Source organism: Oryctolagus cuniculus, chromosome 6, assembly GCF_051225735.1.
Source record: "Oryctolagus cuniculus isolate XC-2025 breed Fujian yellow rabbit chromosome 6, ASM5122573v1, whole genome shotgun sequence".
Lineage (NCBI taxonomy): Eukaryota > Metazoa > Chordata > Mammalia > Lagomorpha > Leporidae > Oryctolagus > Oryctolagus cuniculus.
Window position 1 is genome coordinate 39,342,953 of NC_142872.1, and position 20,000 is coordinate 39,362,952.

The window sequence follows — 20,000 nt, forward strand, 5'->3', positions numbered from 1 at the left end:
ACGCTGTCATTCTGCGCAGGTCTCACAGCACCTTGCTCTGGGAAGCCCCTCCCTGACTTCACACACCCTGGAGGGCTTTGCCCAGTGTCCCAAGTTTAAGACGGAGGGTAGGAGAATCACTGAGGTTTATCTGCTGTCCAGGGTCACACAGCAAGTCCTGAATGCTTGAGACTAAACCTTGACTTTCTCTACGTTGCCGGCTGTCTTAGAGCTTGGATTGCTACCGTGAGAAACTTCCTCTGGAACTGTGGCACAGCGAGTAAAGCCACTGCCTGCAGTGCTGGAATCCCACAAGGGCGCCTGTTCAAGTCCTGGATGCTCACTTCCCATCCAGCTCTCTGCCATAGCTTTAGAAAGCAGTAGACGATGGCCTAAGTGTTTGGGCCCCTGCACCTGATGGGAGACCCAGAAGAAGCTCCTGTTCTTGGCTTCAGATTGTCCCATCTCTGGCTGTCACGGCCATCTGGGGGGTAAACTAGAGGATGAAAGACCTCTCTCTCACTGCCTCTCTGTAACTCTACCTTCCAAATAAATAAATAAACAAATCTTTAAAAAATTCCTCTGGAATCCTTACTTAATGTATACTAAGCTGATCTTCTGTATATTAAGATAATCGAAAATGAATCTTGATGTGAATGGAAGGGGAGAGGGAGTGGGAAAGGGGAGGGTAGTGGGTGGGAGGGACGGTATGTGGGGGAAGCCATTGTAATCCATAAGTCGTACTTTGGAAATTTATATTCATTAAATAAAAGTTAAAAAAAAATTCCTCTGGGTAACTAAAAACAAGAGAAACTTACTGCTCACAGTTGTGCAGACGGGCAAGTCCAAGATCAACTCCAGGAGATGCAGCATCTGCCCAGGACTGCTCTGCTGCATAGGTGGAGCCTGGATGTGCCCTCACAGGCAGAGGTGCACAGGGCTCCCCAGCCTTCCATGAGGCCTCTTATACCACTCACAGGAACAAGCCTGCATGACTCATTCAGTCTCCAAAGGCTCCACCCCTAAATGTATTGCCCTAGTGATTTGGGTTCACTATACTCAGAGCATGTGGCCCCACCAGGACACATCCACGATGTGATGATGCTGAGCAAACAGCACAGCTGTGGTGCCTGTGGTTTCTGGGTCTGTCATCCAGTACAGACCCAGATGTGGAAAGTGCTGTGGTCAGTGGTCAGGAGCAAGACAGTGGGCTAGGCAGGTATTTGTTGGTGGGGAGGAGGTCACGGGGACTTGAAGCAATGTGCACGGTCCACAGAGTTAGGAGGACAGGACAATTGAGCACCCTGTGCCCAGTACCCACAACAGACCAGGGAGGAACTTGAAAGGGGGTTGTGCTGGGTGTAAATGTTAGACTTGAGCAGAGGCAAGGCAGCCAAGGGGACAACTTTCAATGTGTCTCAACTCACCTGCAGCCCAGGCCTCACTGGGAGTAGAATGTTGACAGTCACACAGGACTCAGTGCCAACACACAAGGACATGGACGTAGGGTGAGGAGGCAGCCAGGGGCCCCTTATCAGGCAGGCCCTGGGGCAGTGCTTCTGCACAGGCAGCAGGAATCCCAAGGGGCCTCTCCTCCCATCTGGGCCAAGGTCAGAGCTGCTCCACTTTCTGGATTTTTAGTATTTTGGCACCTTCAGGCAGGAGAAAGCGAAAGCATTTCTGCTTCTGCTGTTCGGGGAAAAGACTCACTTCCAGGAACAGAAACTGAAAACTGCCCTCACATGATCGCCCTCTCCCAGGGTGGGGGCACGGCTAGGGGAGGACTTTCATATACCGGGAGGGGAGGGTGAGTACGCCAAGCCTCTTATGCCTCGCAGTCTGGCCCATATCCTTCACTCTGCTTCAGGTCATTTTCTGCTCTTCCTAGCACAATCCCCATCCCTCGCTTCCATCTTTCCATGTTTACCTGGAATGAAGTTTTGAACCATCTCAGCAGGAACTGCCTCTGTGCGGAAGGGCTGTGACCCCCTCCCCAGGGAGCAGGTGAAGTAGCAGGAGTGCCCTGTGCCCCCAGATCACAGACACTCTGTTCCAGCAACTGGTAAGTGAGGGGGCTCTCAGGATGGAGAACTGGCTGTGAACTGGCTTCTCTGCTACACTGGGAGGTGAAGCCCTGACACCAAGCATAAGGAAGCTCTGGGGTCTGGCTTGTTTCATGTCATTGATGGATCCAGAGCCGGTCTCTGTGACAATGGTCAGGGCATGAGTGCAACCTTCTCAGATACTAAGCCATGAAAGACAGAAAGAGGAAGGGAGGGAAGGGGGTGGGGGAAGCGCAGCTCGGTTACCTAGATGCCCTGGCATTAGGAGTTTTCTCAGAGGGATTAATTTGGACAAAGGCAGGATATGCCACTCATATTCCTCAGATGCTATTTTCAAACCTCTGGATGTTCAACGTGAGATCAGGATCATCAGAGGCAATGGCCGGGTTAGCCTAGACTAGCCCATCAGTTGGTTCACCCTGCTGGGCCACCTTGCCCAGAAATAAAGATCTGGCGGGTAGGGTCCAGAGGTTAGGTGTCCTCCTGCCCTTTCAATTCCTCTAAACTGAAACGTTTGTTTGCAGTAGAGATCCCTGTCCTTACCCCACAGCTCCTTTGCGGATGACTTTAAGGAGCATCTGTGTGCTTGTGTGTTTATGTGTGTGTGTGCACGTGCCCGTATCAGGCACATGTAGATTCTGCAGGCTGAGGGGTTGGGAGGGGCTAAGGCTGCCTCCATGGGGCTCAGCACTGGTGGACAGGTAAGCAGATGGATTGGGAGACGCTGGCTCAGTTCATAGACATGGTCACAGAAAACGTCTGGAAATGTACAGTTATCCTTTGGTATCCATGTAGAAGTGGTTCCACAGACTCCTACCCTGCACAGAGAGCAAAATCTGCACAAGTCCCTTTTATAATATGGTGTAGTATTCACATGTATTCTGTACACAAGCTACCCTGTACTTAATGTTACTAAATTAAAATTTTAAACTGGCTCATACTTTAAATAACCTCTAAGTTACTTATGATACTTAATATAGTGCAAATCCTAAGTAAATAGTTCTTATAGTGTCTTGTTTAGGGAACAATTATAAGAGTCAGTACTTGTTGAGAGAAGACACAACCATTGTACACAGAGTGTGAGTATCGCCAAAACCGGACTTGTGTGGATGTGACCCCATGAATGAGTTGTGTGTACAGGTGAGTAACCACGTGGAGATGTGAGTGAGCATGTAAGTGTGTGCAGCAAGCAGGACAGAGTGTGTGTGTGTGTAGCTTGAGTATGTTATGGAGTGTGAACATGTACCTGTGTGAGGGAGTGTGTGCATGTGACAGTGTACTGTGTGTGCCAATGGTGAGTGAGTGTATATGGAGAAGTGAGTGAAAATGATTTGGCATGGGCCGGCGCCGCAGCTCACTAGGCTAATCCTCCGCCTAGCGGCGCCGGCACACCTGGTTCTAGTCCCGGTTGGGGCGCCGGATTCTGTCCTGGTTGCCCCTCTTCCAGGCCAGCCCTCTGCTGTGGCCAGGGAGTGCAGTGGAGGATGGCCCAGGTGCTTGGGCCCTGCACCCCATGGGAGACCAGGAAAAGCACCTGGCTCCTGCCATCGGATCAGCGCGGTGCGCCAGCTGCAGCGCGCCAGCCGTGGCGGCCATTGGAGGGTGAACCAAGGGCAAAGGAAGACCTTTCTCTCTGTCTCTCTCTCTCACTGTCCACTTTGCCTGTCAAAAAAAAAAAAAAAGAAAAGAAAAGAAAATGATTTGGCATGGGCACATGTGCACACCCAATTGGTTCAGTGTGCACAGGGAGTGCGAGGGGATGTCCAGAGTTATATATTTGTGCATTTGAACTCAGTTTATGAAATGGTCTCCCTGTTTAGAAGAAAAATCCCCTAATTTTTTTCAAAACTTCTTTCACTTATTTGAGCAGCAGAGAAACAGAGAAAGAGAGATTTCTCATTATTTGGTTCATTCTCTAAATGCCTGCCACAGCTGGAGCTGGGCCAGACTGAAGCCAGAAGCCCAGGAAGTCAATCCGGGTCTCCCACCATGGGTGGCAGGGACCCAAGTACACGCGACATCACCTGCTGCCCCCCGGTGTGCAAGCAGGAAGATGGAATCAAGAGCAGGGCTAGGACTTGGACCCAGGCACTCTGGCATGAAATGCAAGTATCCCAAACACTATCTTAACCATTAGGCAAATGCTCGGCACCTCGTGTTTTTTTAAATCAGTCTGCAAACCTGGATCCATGGGGAAACTGGGAGAGCTAGGTTTTATTATTATTATTTTTTTGGACAGGCAGAGTTACAGTGAGAGAGAGAGAAGCAGAGAGAAAGGTCTTCCTTCCATTGGTTCACCCCACAAAGGGCCGCTACAGCTGGCGCACTGAGCCGATCTGAAGCCAGGAGCCAGGTGCTTCCTCCTGGTCTACCATGTGGGTGCAGCGTCCAAGCACTTGGGCCATGCTCCACTGCCCTCCCAGGCCACAGCAGAGAGCTGGACTGGAAGAGGAGCAACCGGGACAGAACTGGCGCCCCAATCGGGACTAGAACCCGGAGTGCTGGCGCCGCAGGTGGAGGATTAGCCTAGTGAGCCGTGGCACCAAGCTTTTTTTTTTTTTTTTTTTTTTTGACAGGCAGAGTTAGACAGTGAGAGAGAGAGACAGAGAGAAAGAAGAGCTAGGTTTTGAGGATACAATGATGGTCAATTGTTTAGGCAGTGCCTTGAAGAAGAGCAGGACTCTGGGAAGATTCCCTCCCTCCCTCCTTGTCTTCCTTCCTCCCTCTCTCTCTCCCTTCCTTCCTCTGTACGAAAATCTAATGCAAGCTCATGGAAGGGCAAAAGAAGGCAGCTGCCTTATTGATACTGCAGCGTTTCAGCTTGTGCTCACCTGCCCGGTGAGGAGGTCAAGTGTTAGAAAAAGAGCCAGACCACAATTCCATACAGGCAATGGGAACTGGCTGCTTTGTGTTCTCTGGTGCCACCTACAGGAGAGAAATATATAGGTGACTATTGAATGAAGGAGCAACTGAAAATTATGAAGGAGCAGGCTTACTACACTAGGACAGAGTAAAAGCGTAAAAGACCAAAGGAACTCTCTCATGGGACTTTTTGGGAAAGCAGGGTCCTCTGCTCCCCAAGTCTTCTTCCAACCACGGTGCTACTATGGAGGCACAGCCAGCCTCCAGCATTCCACGAGGACCCTGTCCTTCACATCCACATGGAGAAACGTGCACACTGCCTGAGTGAGCACTTGTTGCTGGCTTTGTTTGCAATCCAATGTCTTTGCCATGGTCTTTGTTGGCAGATAAACCCTGAGCTTGGGGATGCTAAGTCAGGTGATCCTACTGCCCTGTTGTGCTCCTCATTCTCACTGGTTCTATTTCTGCAGGTTACACCAATATGGCAGAGTTCTCGCGGTCCCCTCCCACTCTACTGTCTGCATCCTTGACCTCGGTTATGTCACATCAGGACTGGGGTGTTTTATCCAAGGATGAGGCTGTGAAGATTGAGAAAGACTTAGAAGATGGGAACTTGCTGAAGGTGGTCTCTGACATGAGGCGGCCTCTGGAGCTGGTGTCCCAGACGCCAGTCAACATCGCGGTGACAGGAGAATCTGGCAATGGCATGTCCACCTTCATCAATGCGCTTCGCGAGATAGGACACGAGGAGGAGGCCTCAGCACCCACGGGGGTGGTCACAACTACCGAAACCCGGGCCGCCTATTCATCCCCCATGTTTCCAAAGGCTGTGCTGTGGGACCTGCCTGGCACAGGGGTGGCTACTGATACCTTGCAGGAATATCATGTGGAAATGCAGTTCAGCCAGTACGACCTCTTCATCATCATCGCGTCCCAGCAGTTCAGCATGAATCACGTGATGCTCGCCAAAACCATCGCGGATATGGGAAAGAAGTTCTACATTGTCTGGACCAAGCTGGACCTGGACCTCAGCTCAAGCACCCTCCCAGGGTGTGAGCTACAGCAGACCATCAAAAACCACATCATGAGAAGTCTCCAGAAGCAGCGAGTGTGCGAACCCCCTATATTCCTGGTTTCCAGCCTTAAACCTTCCTCATATAATTTCCCAGGTCTCAGAGACACATTGCAAACGGGCTTGTCCCAAGTCAGATGCGATGGCCCTCTTCAAGACCTCATGCATGCCTGCGAGAAGATCATCAGCCACAGAGAAGCCTCCATGCAGCGGAAAATTACTCTACAACCTCTGCAAGGCTTCCTGGGCTTCTGGTATGCAGATGACCTGGCCGAGTGTCTGGAAGCCTACCGATCAGTGTTTGGTGTAAACGCTGAAGCTCTCAGGGAGTATGAGCAGAGCAAGAGGAGCACACTCACAGACTACAGGAGCGTCATGAGGTCCCAAGATGTGCAGCATGTCCGCTGGAGGGACTGGAAACTCTGGGCCATGACCTTTGTAGTCACGAAGATGTTCTTCTTCTGTCTTAGCTTGTGCCCAGGCTTACGCACCTGTGTCATTCCATACTTTAGACAGATGAAACATAGACGCTGCCTCAAGATAGTTGCCGAGGAAACAAAGACAGTCCTGGGTAAAATGCTGAGAGACTCTGTCATGCCCTGCGACACTCAGTGTGGGAAAAAGCTTCCAGCAGATCCAGCAGACTCTCTCTCAGGTGGCCCTAAGAACTGAGGGGTGGGGGCGTCCTCTTCTCACCGCCCCTAGCTGATAGATTTAGATGAATATTTTCTTCTGTGTTTCAGTGTTACAAATTCCTTAAGAATCGTGATGGGGGCCTGCGCCGTGGCGTGGCAGGGAAAGCCACTGTCGGCAGCACTGTCATCCCATTTGGGTGCTGATTTGAGACCCGGCTGCTCCATGTTCAATCCAGCTCCCTAATAATGTACCTGGGAAAGCAGCAGAAGATGTATCAAGTGCTTGAGCCCCTGCACCCACGTGGGAGGCCTGAGGAAGCTCCTGGTTCTTGGCTTCAGTCTGGCCCAGCCCTTGCCATTGCGGCCATTTGGGGAGTGAACCAGCTGATGGAAGATTCTCTCTCTCTCTCTCTTTCTGCCTCTCCCTTGCAGTAACTCTGCCTTTCAAACAAATAAGTAAGTCTTAAAAATGATGCATGATGAAAAAATGATGCATGATGAAAAAATGATGCATGATGAAAAGCACTCATCTCGCTAGCACAAACCATAATGTGCCATTTCTCCGGGGAGGAATTCTGTTGTTGTGCATGAAAGCATTAAGTCAGGTTCTCAGAACCACAGATTGAAATTGTGCCTTCCACTGCAAAGTGCCCTGCATGTCCAAACCAGTGTCTTTCCCACCTCTGACGTCATTAAAGCTGGCATCATTCCTCTTCATAAACCTTGTCATTCTTGCATTTCTTTGTCTCTCTTACTTACAGGACCTAGTGGGTCACCCCTGGTGCAGAAGGGCTGGTCATAGTTTTAGGGGGCCGATGGACACTGTGGTTGAATCTGCTCTTTGAACCCCAGCTTAGCTTGATGCTCCAGAGGCCATTGACCTGCACAGCATTCTCCACCAAGTGCCCTCAATGATCAGTGTTTTTTTTTTTTAAGATTTATTATTTATTTTTTCAAAGATTTACTTACTTATTCAAAAGGCAGAGTTACAGAAAGAGAGAAGCAGAGACAGAGAGAAAGGTGTTCCATCTGCTGGTTCACTCCCCAAATGGACACAACAACCAGATTGGGGTAATCTGAAGCCAGGAGCAAGAAATTTCTTCTAGGTCTCCACGAGGGTGCAGGGCCAAGCTCTTGGCCCATCTCCACTGCTCTCCCTGGTGCACCAGCACAGAGCCAGACCAGAAGTGGAGCATCTGGGACTCGAACAAGCACCAACTTGGGATGCCAGTACTGCAGGCTGAGGCTTCGTCTCTCTGTCCCAGCACTGGCCGCACTCATGCTCCTGGGAAAGCAGTGTACTTGGCCCTGCCGTCCACATGGGAAACCTGGATGGCATCCCAGGCTCCCAGTGTCAGCCTTGCCCAGCCTTGGTTGTTGCAGACGTCTGATGACTAGACCAGCTGTTAGAAGATCTCTCTGTCTCTTTCTCTCTCTGTAACTCTGCCCTTCAAATATATGAATAAACCAACCAACCAACCAACCAATCAATCTCTTCTTAAAAAAAGTGAGTATCAGCGATTACTGTCAGGGTCCTGGCAGGAGGCTCAGCACAACCTCAGCCTGGGTTGTTCCAGGATACTTTAACGAGGAGGACATTTTCAAAGCTGTGGGCAGGATGCCCACAAGACAACCTGTTGACCTCCATGGCAAGCCATGGGTGCTGTGGTTGTCTTCAGGCGAGAACAGGCAAGTGGAGAGGCAGGTTACTTGAGTCTGAAGACAGGGTCCAGAGAGAGAGGGCTACCTGATGTATTTGGTTGAAGGCAGATCTAAGAGGGGACAGTGCCCGGCACCTGGGATACACTGTGCAAAAGCTACCAGGTGAGACATAAAATACAGACAGCACAGAGGCCTGAGGAGCAGAGAGAGGGACCCATGCCATTGTTTCAGGTGGGAAATGCTCTGAGGAGAGAGACAGATCAGTGATGTAGTCTGTAACTTAAGAGTCTGGCTCCTTTCTACTCCTGGGAAGGGAGAGGTATGCCAGATTCCGAAGCCAGAGAGCATTCCCTCCTGAAAGTTCTCTCAGTAGGCTCTTGGCCAATTTTCCCAGGGCTTTCTTGCCATACAGGCTGACGAGATCCAGGCTATGCAGAGTTCAGTAAAGGCAACACTGCAGGGAGCTGATGCGGTCTGAGCCTCATTTCCACACCTATGCTGATCAAACAACACATTTGCCAATGTTAGAATGCAGAAAAAGGAGTGCATCATTTCAGCAGTTTACATTTTGTTAGAAACAGCTAAGCAGAAATGACAGCAAGCTAAAAGTGAACTCCCGGTCCAGTTTCTTGCTTTTTTTTCATTAAGTTTTAGTAACTGTTTTCGAAGTTTGTATTTACTTAGTTGGAAGTGAAGAGGGATGGAGAGGCGAAGAGGAGGAGTGGGAGAGAGGGGGAGAGGGGGAGAGGGGGAGGGAGAGGAAAGAGTGCACAATTTCATTCACTGAGTCACTGCCCAAATATTTGCAACAGCCAGGGCTGGGCCCAGGCAATGCAAAGTCTGGAGCCTGTATCTCAGTCCAGATTGCCAATGTGGCTAGCAGGAACCCAAGTCCTTAAATCATCGCCTGCAGTCTCCCAGGACATGCAGTAGCAGGAGGCTGGGTCAGAAGCAGAGGAGGGACTTGACCTCAGGCCTCCCAAGTGGTGGCTTAACCTGCTGCGCCACACTGCCTACTCTCCTACCTGGTTTGGTGTTAAGTATCATTTCCTATTTGGGTTTATATTTGACTTATCATCTTTTGTAGCGATAACAACAATATGTGAGGGAACTTGAAAAAGTTCATGAAAAATGGAATTCAGAAATTTTGGTGCAAAAAGTTTCAAAATCCATGCAGAGTTTCTCCCATGAACTTTCTGAAGACCATCCATAGAGAAAGATGACAGTAATAACAAAAATGAGTATTGTTTACTACTTAGAAATAAAGTATCACACACTGAGAAACAGCTGAACTACTTGTCCAAATCCACTGCCAGCAGGCATCAGAATCAAGGTGTGATTGCTGCTAAAACTGATATTGGATCACTTATGATGCTGGAGCATACTGAGACAGGCAGACAACGAAGATCTCACACGTGACTCATAGGTCTACCTCTGCTTGGGGAGACACAGATGTGTAGCAAAAGAAGGTCCAGTATTTGTCATGCAAAATGTATCTGAATTAAGCCTGAAATTTAAAACAAAAAGGGCACAGGAGGCACTAAAATCTGTTGCCTGGTCGTTACAGCTGCTTGGAGAGAGGATCTCCTTGGTTATACAGCCATCTCAGTGGAGGACCACAGAGGGCTCTCAGCTGAGCAACGCTATTTCCCTGTGGTTCTCCCAAGAAAAACTATTTGCAAGCATTTTGCCAAATAAGTGACGATGGTTTCTTTTGTGGAATTAGATAGAGTTACAATAAAATCAAGAATGCAAATTTAATGTTAAAAGCAAATATCTCTAATTTTTATTTATGAAATTTGGGAGCTGCAAGGTCAATATTGTAACTTTGGGCTCATCAAGAAAAAGTCATGCAGCCGGTGCTGTGGTGTAGCAGGTAAAGCTGCAGCCTGCAGTGCTGGCATACTGTATGGGTAGCAATTTGAGACCTGGATACTCCATTTCCAATCCAGTTCTCTGCTATGGCCTGGGAAAGCAGTGGAGGATGATCTAAGTCCATGAGCCACAGCACTTGCATGGGAGACCTAGAAGAAGCTCCTGGCTCCTGGGTTTGGATCAGCACAGCTCTGGCCATTTCAGCCATCTGGGGAGTGAACCAGTGGATAGAAGGTTCTCTCTCTCTTTCTCTCTCTCTCTCTGCCTCTCTGTAACTGTGTCTTTCAAATAAACAAATAAATCTTTAAAAAAAGAAAGCAAGGTAGAAAGGTAGAAAGGTAGAAAGGTAGAAAGGTAGAAAGGTAGAAAGGTAGAAAGAAAGAAAGAAAGAAAGAAAGAAAGAAAGAAAGAAAGAAAGAAAGAAAGAAAGAAAGAGAAAGAAAGAAAGAAAGAAAGAAAGAAAGAAAGAAAGAAAGAAAGAAAGAAAGAAAGAAAGAAAGAGTCATGATCACAAAGTAGTCTAATCTCCATCTGAAGGCCCATCTCCTTATAACATCAGCTTGGGCACTAGTATTTTCAACAAATGGATTTGGCTGAGACATTAACATTCAGTCCATTGTAGTGATAGAGGCTTGCATTGTCAAAAGAAGAAAATTATGAAACAAACAGCTAAGCTTCAAGTAATCAGAATTACTTAATTACTAAGCTTCAAGTAATTAGAAAAAAATCTAAGACTAAAGTTAGCAGAAAGAAGGGAAAAACAAAGATTAAACAGAAACAAGTGATGTGGCCTCTTTTCCTGCTGGCAGCATGGAGGGTGTCGAAGAGAAGAAGGTTCCTGCTGTGCCAGAAATCCTCATTAAACTGGAGGAAATTCACAGAGCTGAAGATCAAGCGCTGAGAAAGAAGTGTGCCCAAAGAAGCTTCGAAAGGCAAGGAGGAAGCTCACCTAAGAAAAAGCTATGCCTCTCACAAGGTGGAGGTACAAAACTGACATCTGGAGAGTGAGGATGGCGAGAAAAGCCGGCGACTGCTATGCACCTGCAGGACCCAAACTGGCACTTGTCCTCAGGATCAGAAGTCTCAGTGGTGTGAGCCCCGAGTCAGAAAGGTGCTGTAGCTCCTTTGCCTCTGCCAGGTCTCCAGAGGCACCTTTGTTGAGCTCAGTAAAATATCAGTTAACACGCTGAGGACTGTGGACCCATCTACTGCACAGGGTACCTGAATCTGAAGTCAGCAGAGAACTAACTTAGAAGTGTGCTCTGGCAAAATTAGGAAGAAGTGAACTGCCTTGACAGATAGCTCTGGGACTGCCCCTCATCCTGTGAATGCAACATTGTCTGCATGGAGGATCTGACTGGTGAGATCCATACTGCTGGAGAACAACACTGCCAGGAAGCAAATAACTTCCTGTGGTCCTTCAAATTATCTTCTCCACGAGGTAGGATGAGGAAAAGGACCACCCACTTTGTAGAGGGTGGAGATGCTGGCAACAGAGAAGACCAGGTTAACAAGCTTATTAGAAGGATGGACTAAGGTGTCTCCTATAAGATTTTTGTAATCTGGTCAGGTAATAAACAGCAACTCCTCTCAAACAGAAATGTGCGGTTGTACTGGTGAAATCTGTTAGCCTGCCTCTGCCTTTCCATCACCATTATGGCAAACCTTTTTGTGTGATAAAATGAAAGCAAATGAACCATGCAAAGCCAGGGTCTATGCTGTGAAAATCATCTCATGATATGTACGTGTTTTCTCCATGAAAAAAGAAATCGTACTGTTTCACCTTCAACTGCACTATGAGTCAAAGTGGACTGATTCTAAGAAAACCTATCTCAGAAGCTTCTGTACATAATCTGCAGGGAAGGTAATAAAAGTCCCATTTGCCAAGAAAGAAATGTAGCTGCTGAAATTCCATCTCAGGCTTTGGTTGGTCTGTAAACAATCGCGTACATGTGTTGTTTTCCTTTCCCCTTTCCATTTTTTGTTTCTGACTTGTATATTTTGCCACATTTAGGTGAGTTATAACATACTATGAATGTTATGGTGGGAGAATGAGGTTTGTGCCCAAAGACACATGTTATTTTGAAGCATCTTAAAACACTCACAGGGCAACTACTGAATAAAAACTTGAACTAGGAGGTCTCTGTATTTTATAAATAACATTCCCTTTTTAAAAATCTATCATTTACCTTTGCCAGTGACCTAGAAATTCTGAAGTACTTAGGATAACACGAAGTACTCACAATGAAAGCAAAATTTGTGTGGTTCTCCATTAACTGAGCCATGGCTCAAACATATTGGGAAATTAATCCTCCACAAGTCATTAATTAGTTTTTAATATTTGAAAACTGCCAGACAAATATATTTAGGATTTTCTTTACATTTTTATTACTGGTCTTTTAAGTTCTTTCTCTGGATTACTGAGTTTCTATAGGGTCAGTAAGTTCTGGAGAAGAAATCAAGAAGAAACTTGTTTATAAAGTCAAGTTACAAATGTTTATGAATGTATCATGATTTGTCAGAAAACTGTTAACTTAGTCCACTGTTGCGACAATGTAAATGCGTGGTACCTGAGTCTCTAAGTGGAAAAAAAAAAAAAAGAAATAAATGATGTATAGACTAGAGAAACAATATAAAACATCAGGGAATCAGATCTGAGTCTTGGATAAAGTAACAAAATCAACAAGTCTTTATCTAGACTAAAAAAAGAGAGAGAGAAAACTCAAATAATGAAATCAGAAGAATGACAAGATTTTACAGCTTATTACAGAAAATAAAGAGAAAAGAAACCACAAGGAACAATATACACCAACAGATTAGATTACCTGGAAGAAATGATAAATTCCTAGAAATATACAACGCAGGAAGTAGAATCAAGAGTATAGAAAACTGGCTGGCGCCGCGGCTCACTAGGCTAATCCTCCGCCTTGCGGCGCCAGCACACCAGGTTCTAGTCCCAGTTGGGGCACCGGATTCTGTCCCGGTTGCCCCTCTTCCAGGCCAGCTCTCTGCTGTGGCCAGGGAGTGCTGTGGAGGATGGCCCAAGTGCTTGGGCCCTGCACCCCATGGGAGACCAGGAGAAGCACCTGGCTCCTGCCATCAGATCAGCGCGGTGAGCTGGCCGCAGCGTGCCAGCTGCAGCGGCCATTGGAGGGTGAACCAACGGCAAAAGGAAGACCTTTCTCTCTATCTCTCTCTCTCACTGTCCACTCTGCCTGTCAAAAAAAAAAAAAAAAAAAAGAATATAGAAAACTGAACGCTGAAGAATGTGTAAGGGGGCTGAATGTGTCATTCCACAATGTGCAAGTATTAGTCTGTTTTCTATAATGAAATACCCAAGGGTTTGGGTATTTGTGAATACTTTATGAAGAAGACAGGCTTATTTAGTTCAGTTTTGGAGGTATAAATTCCAAACAGCATGGTTCTGGCCCTTGCGAGGGCCCCTTGGCTGCATCTCATCATGGCAGATGGATCATGGTACCAGAATGTGTGTGTGAGAAAGATACACTGTAAGACAAAAAGCCAGGAAACAATTCAGGGATCAGGCTCACATCTGGTGTTTTTGGTTTTTGTTTGCTTGTTTGTTTTTTGATAGGCAGAGTGGACAGTGAGAGAGAGAGACAGAGAGAAAGGTCTTCCTTTTGCCGTTGGTTCACCCTCCAATGGCTGCTGTGGCCAGCGCACTGCGCCCATCCGAAGCCGGGAGCCAGGTGCTTCTCCTGGTCTCCCATGCGGGTACAGAGCCCAAGGACTTGGGCCATCCTCCACTGCACTCCCGGGCCACAGCAGAGAGCTGGTCTGGAAGAGGGGCAACCGGGACAGAATCCGGTGCCCTGACCGGGACTAGAACCTGGTGTGCTGGTGCCGCAGGCAGAAGATTAGCCTAGTGAGCCGCGACGCTGCCTCACATCTGGTTTTAAGATTTTTACTTTATTTTTTCAAAAGGCAGATTTACAGGGGCCCATGCTGTGGTGCAGTGGATAAAGCCACAGCCTGTGGCCCTGGCATCCCATATGGGCACTGGTTGAGTCCTATTGTGGCCATTTAGGGAGTGAACTAGCAGATGGAACATTTCTCTGTTTCTCTACCCAACCCCCCTTCATAACTCTGACTTTCAAATAAATAAATAAAAATCTTAAAAGATGAAAGAAAGCATACAATCATTCAGCTACAAAAGGTAGAGTTACAGAGACAGATCTTCCTATCGCTGGTTCACTTACCAAATGGCCTCAAAATGGAAAGGGCTGGGCCAGGCTGAAGCCAGGAGCTACAAGTTTCATCTGGGTCTCCCACATGTATACAGGGGCCCAAGGACTTGGGCTATCTCCGCTGCTCTTCCAGGCACATTAGCAGGGAGCTGGATTGGAAGTGGAACAGCCACTTTAACTGGTGCCCCCATGGGATGGCATCGCAGGTGGCAGCTTAACCTGTTAAGTCACGATGCTGGCCCCCAGGCTCACACCTTTCTAACAACCCTCTCATAAGAACCAGCTCAGGATCCCATGAAAACTACCTCAATCCCTTCCAAGGACAGTATTCCCCAAGACCTAAGGACCTCCTCTGGGCCCTACATATTAATGGTTCTACATCTCTCTGAACACTGAGGACCACACTTCCAACACATGAAGCTTTTGGTGACAGACTACATCCAAACATAGCAATATATGTGAATCATAACATCACACTGTACACAATAATTATGCACATTATCATCTGTTTATTCAGAACATAAGAATTTTATAAAATCCTAGAATTAGATGGCTTCATGGGTAATTTCTACCAAATAAAGAAGAATTAATGATATATCCTTCTCAAACTCTTCCAAAATATTGAAAATGGGGTACCTTTCCTAACTCATTTAAGGAGTCCAGCATTACTGATTATAAAACCAGAAAAAAAAAACACTAAAATACATGAAAACTTGTGGCCAACATCCCTTATGAACACATATGCAAACATCTTCTGTAAAATAACAACAAACCAACTTGAGCACCTCATTAAAAGGATGACACACCATGGTTGGGGCATTTAATCCTTGACATCCAAGAACATTTCAATAACTGAAAATTAATTAATGCAATCTATTACACCAACAGAATGCAGGATGAAACTAACTGGACCAAACTGATAAAGCATTTGACATAGTTCAACATACATTCATGTCAAAAACGCTGAATGAAATACGTCTAAAAGAACCTTATTTCAGCACAACAAAAGTTATTTGTAAAAAGCCCACAGCTATCATTATAACCAATTGGAGAAAGGCTAAAATCTTCCTCTGACATCCTATACAAAGCAAGAGGACCCATTCTTATCACTTCTATTCATTACAGTACTAAAAGAAAAGTCCTAGCCAGAACTATTAGACAAAAAAAAAAAAAAAAAAAAAAAAAAAAAAAAAAAGGAAGAAAGAGCACCCAATTCAATTAAAAAGGAAGAAATTGCCTCACTTGCAGAGGACATGCTCATTTTAAGATTTATATTCATTATTTGTTTATGCAATAGAGAGAGATGGAGACAGAGAGAGAGGGAGCTGCCATCCTCTATTTCACTCTCCAAATGTCACAATGACCAGGGGTTAGTCAGGCTGAAGCTGGGAACTGGGAAACCAGTCCAGACCTCACTGGGTGAAGCCTGGAATCCAACTACTTCCACCATCACTGCTGCCTCCCAGTGTCTTCACTGGCAGGTAGCTGGATTCTGGAGCTCAAGCTGGGGATTGAATGCAGGTACTCTGATGTCTGACACAGGTGTTTTAACTGGCATCAGAACTGCTAAGCTAAATGCCCCATCCCCACGATAGGATCTTACACATGAAAACTCTAAAGACCACATAAAACTGTATTAGAATCCATAAATGAAATAAAAAGATTTAAGATACAAAATTAACATATAAAAAGCAGTAGCTGGAGGCCACTGGCAGAGCAATTAGGCAGAAGAAAGAAATGGAAGGCATATACAGGAAAGGAAGTAGTGAAATTGTTGCTGCTTACTGGTAACATCATGCACAGATCATCCTAAAAACTGCACAAAAACTCTGCTAGAAATAATAAGCAAACACAGCAAAGTTTCAGCATATGAAATCAGCACACAAAACTCAGTGGAATTCTTATGTACTAACAACAAACTATCTGAAAAAGAATCAAGAAAACAATGCCATTTACATTAGGTACAAAAATACTTAGGAATAAATATAACCAAAGCAGTGAAAGCTCTGTGCACTGAAAATGATAAAACCTTGAAAGAAATGGAAGACAGGCTGGCACTGTGGTGTAACTGGTTAAGTTGCCACCTACAACACTAGTATCTGGAGTTCTGGCTGCTTCACTTCCAATCCAGCTTCCTGCTAATAATTTGGGAAAAGCAGTAGAAAGATGGCCCAAGTGTTTGGGCTCCTGCTTCACGTTTGAGTGGCCCAAATGAAGCTCTTGGCTTCAGCCTGGCCCAGCCCTGGCCACTATAATATCAAAGAACATATTTTAAAATTAATACTTCGGATTCTTGTCTCAAGCTTAAAGAAGCATCCTAAGCTTAGATATAAAAATCCTAAGCTTAGACAGGCAACATGGTAAGGTTTAGAATTTATCTGGGGAAGAGAAAAATTCACAGGAACAAGAGGGATTTATTTGAGGGAGAGGGGATTCAGAAAGGTGAACTGAAAGTTCCATATCAGGCAGAGAGCAGATCAGGGCCCATGTGCAAGAGTTCATAGGTTAGAACTGTGTAGAGAAAACTGTGCGGGCAAGAATGACCTCAAAATACCACAGCTCGCAGGCCCAGGAAGATCCATACCTTTTATTTTGCTTCCAAAAGGAGAGTAGTTATGTTGTCTGATCAACAGGTTGGCCTATGTAGTGGGGATCAGGTAGGGGTGGGCAGGAGATACGCAGAAGGTGGGGTGGGGTGTGATCTACAGCTCATAAGCCTAATCCTATCTCCTTGATTAATACTATATCAATTGCATCCATTTAGGGAGTGAACCAGTGAATGATTCTCTCTCTTTGTAACTCTGCTTTTCAAGAAATAAAACAAATCTTTAAAAAAATGAAAGTAATGGAATAAGACACAAATAAATGAAAAAATATTTCCTGTTTCTGGACTGAATGAATTAATTATTAAAATATTATCCAAAGAATACTCAATGTAGTCATTCTCCAAATGCCAATGTCATTTTCACAGAAATAGAAAAAACAATTTCAAAATTGATATAAAAGCAACCAAAGCAGTCTTGAGTACAAAGTATATAGCTGAAGGTATCACATTACCTGGTGTCCAACTATATTACCAAGCTAGAGAAATTAAAACAACACAAGACTAGCATAAAAATGGAAACAGTAGCCATTGGAACAGAATGGAGAGGCAAGAAATGAACCTATGCATTTAGGCTCACATGATTATTGGAAAGGGCACTAGGAGGGGCCAGCACTGTGGTGCAGCAGTAAAGTGCTGGCTGTAGCGCCAGCATCCAATTTGGGTGCTGGTTCAAGTCCTGGCTGCTCCGCCTCCAATCCAGCTCCCTGCTAATGGCTTGCAGAAAGCAGTGTAAGATTTTTGGGTTCCTGCTATAAATGTAGGAGACCCAGATGAAGTTCCTGACTTTGGTCTGTCCCAGCACTGGCCTTTATAGCCTCTGGGAAATGAGCCAGCTGATGGAAGATCTCCCTTTCTGTCTCTCTGTAACTCTTTGAAAATAAATAAATCTTAAGAAAAAAAATTTTTTTTTTAAAAAAAAGGTGCTAGGAACACACAATGGGGAAGGATCAATTTCTTCTAAACAAACATTGCAGAAACAGAAGAATGAAATTTATTTATTTATTTGAAAGATGAGAGAGAGAGACCTGTCATCCACTGGGTCACTCCTCAAATGGCTCCAACAGCCAGGGCTAGACCAGGCTGAAAACAGGAGTCAGTCCTTGGTCCATCTTCCACTGCCTTTCCACATACATTAGCAGGGAACTAGATGGGAAGCAGAGTAGCAGGGACTCGAACTGGCACTCTGAAACGAGATGCTGGCATCACAAGCAATGGCAGCGTAACTTGATCAGCCACAATACTGGCCATTGCAAGTTTCTTTCTGGTAGTCTTAGGATCATTGAGTTACAAGAACAATGACTGCAAAAGGGAAAGTGCAGCACCTAGAAAGCATTTGAGAATTCAAATAATTCACGTGGTGGCTTGGATTAGGGAAGTAGCACTAGTGTCAAAAAAGTTGGGTTGCACCTGTTTACTCTGCATGATTATTCATTTTATTCCTTATCACTGTCTATGAGTATGTACTCATTTGTTGCTCCTTTGTAGGTGAAGCCATATAAAGAGTAGGGATGTTCAACGGCATGATCACGAGAGAATATAATTCTGATGGACAGCAACTCATTGCCTAGCTCCCATGGTAATCATCCCAATAGCATGACAGTTCCAAAATACAGCTTTGTAAACCAGAATGTCCTCACTCTCCAGAAGCCCGTCCTATCACATCTGAAAAGGAGGATGAGCGAGTCCCTGAGAGGCGACATCATTCTCAGCAGTTTTTCTCTGACCCCTACTCAGATCTTCATCACTGCTGTCACTCACCTGAGCATTCAGAGTCCACAAACTGATGAAAGGTGAGGAAGGCTTAGAATAATGCATTTCCTTTTTCCAGATTTCTCCCTTGCTCCTCCTGAATTGTATCCATCTCTGCAAGGAAATACATTGCTTTTGCTTATTAAATATTTGATCTATTGAAGCCAGCCTATCCTATAGTCATTGATATGACAATATTATGTATATAGGTGCATGCCCTTACAAAATGGTGCAACTGTTTCTTTGAGGGTTCAAGGATCACCAAAAATAGGTGTCATGGAACTAATGTTACATTTCGTACCCAGGCTAGAGCTCATCACCACAATGCCATAGTCCAAAGTCCTCACCCTACTGCCAAGCCAGTTCTTGTTTTCTCTTCTGCTTCCCATCAACTTATTTTTCTATTTTTTATTTTGGTTCACTTATTTCACATTGTAGAGTTTCCCATTTCTCTACTACTTTTGTTTGTTTGCTATGGTTTGGATATGGGTTGAGTTTGTCTCTCAAGGGTGTGTATGCTGGGAGCTTGATCCTCTGTGTGACAGTGTTAAGAGGTGGGGTCTTGTAGGTCAGAGGTCCTCAGTTCACTGGGAGTGTGCTCTCAGAAGGGAATAAGGGAGTTCTCATGGGGCCACTGAGTTTGTTCTTGTGAGAGGACTGTTACATAGGGAAAGCCTGGCTACCTTTCAGACTCTTTGTGTCCCTGCCTAGAGATGTGATATTTCTCTATCTCTGTCTTCCTCTCTTCCTCTCTCCCTCTATCTCATCATCCCCTGCCATTGTAGTACCTTCCTCATGATGTGAAGCAGTCAGGGGGGTCATCATGGGAACAGGTGCCACGCTGTTTGGACTTTCAGCCTCCAAACCTGAGAGCTAAATGAACCTTTTCTCATTAAAAGTTCTCAGGTATTTAATTATAGTAACAAAAATAGACTAATACAGTGTTGTTGGTATTTTCGAAAGATTAAGCATTCCTAACATGAAAATATCATAACACCCTATGAAATAAAAAATGTTTTAAACACTGGCATGGTGCTACAAGTGGAAAATTCCATGCCTAATCTCATATGATAGGTCACAGTCAAAACATAAGTACACTAAAATGCTGTACAAAACCATTTTGGCCTACGTGTACATGAAAAATAAGTCAAATTTGTCTTTAGGCTTGGGTCCCATCCAAGGCTGGCTCATCATGTATATGCAAATATTCCCAAATCCAAAACCTGAAACCCTCTTGATCCCCAACATTTTGGATAAAGGAAACTCAACTTGTGTCACAATTTCTTTTAA

The 20,000-nt window shown here is 45.5% G+C and overlaps 2 protein-coding genes and 1 pseudogene across 3 annotated transcripts in view; 2 read left to right on the plus strand and 1 right to left on the minus strand.

Annotated features, from left to right (window-relative positions):
- The window catches only part of LOC149126115 (interferon-inducible GTPase 1-like), a 90,097-nt gene that overhangs the window by 60,510 nt on the left and 9,587 nt on the right, over nt 1-20,000 (minus strand). The gene's annotated exons all lie outside the window — the stretch shown is intronic.
- Nucleotides 1,681-7,332, plus strand: IRGM (immunity related GTPase M). Its single transcript, XM_051843544.3, has 2 exons — nt 1,681-2,041; nt 5,375-7,332. Exon 2 carries the CDS (start codon nt 5,386-5,388, stop codon nt 6,646-6,648), a length of 1,263 nt encoding a protein of 420 aa, XP_051699504.3. The 5' UTR covers nt 1,681-2,041; nt 5,375-5,385; the 3' UTR covers nt 6,649-7,332.
- Nucleotides 8,249-12,286, plus strand: LOC149126117 (large ribosomal subunit protein uL30 pseudogene; annotated as a pseudogene). The gene has a single exon (XR_016236365.1). The product of XR_016236365.1 is annotated as a large ribosomal subunit protein uL30 pseudogene (transcript).

Bases quoted from the DNA above. Each gene is read 5' to 3' on its own strand.
- IRGM (XM_051843544.3), top strand. From the start codon at position 5,386: ATGGCAGAGTTCTCGCGGTCCCCTCCCACTCTACTGTCTGCATCCTTG.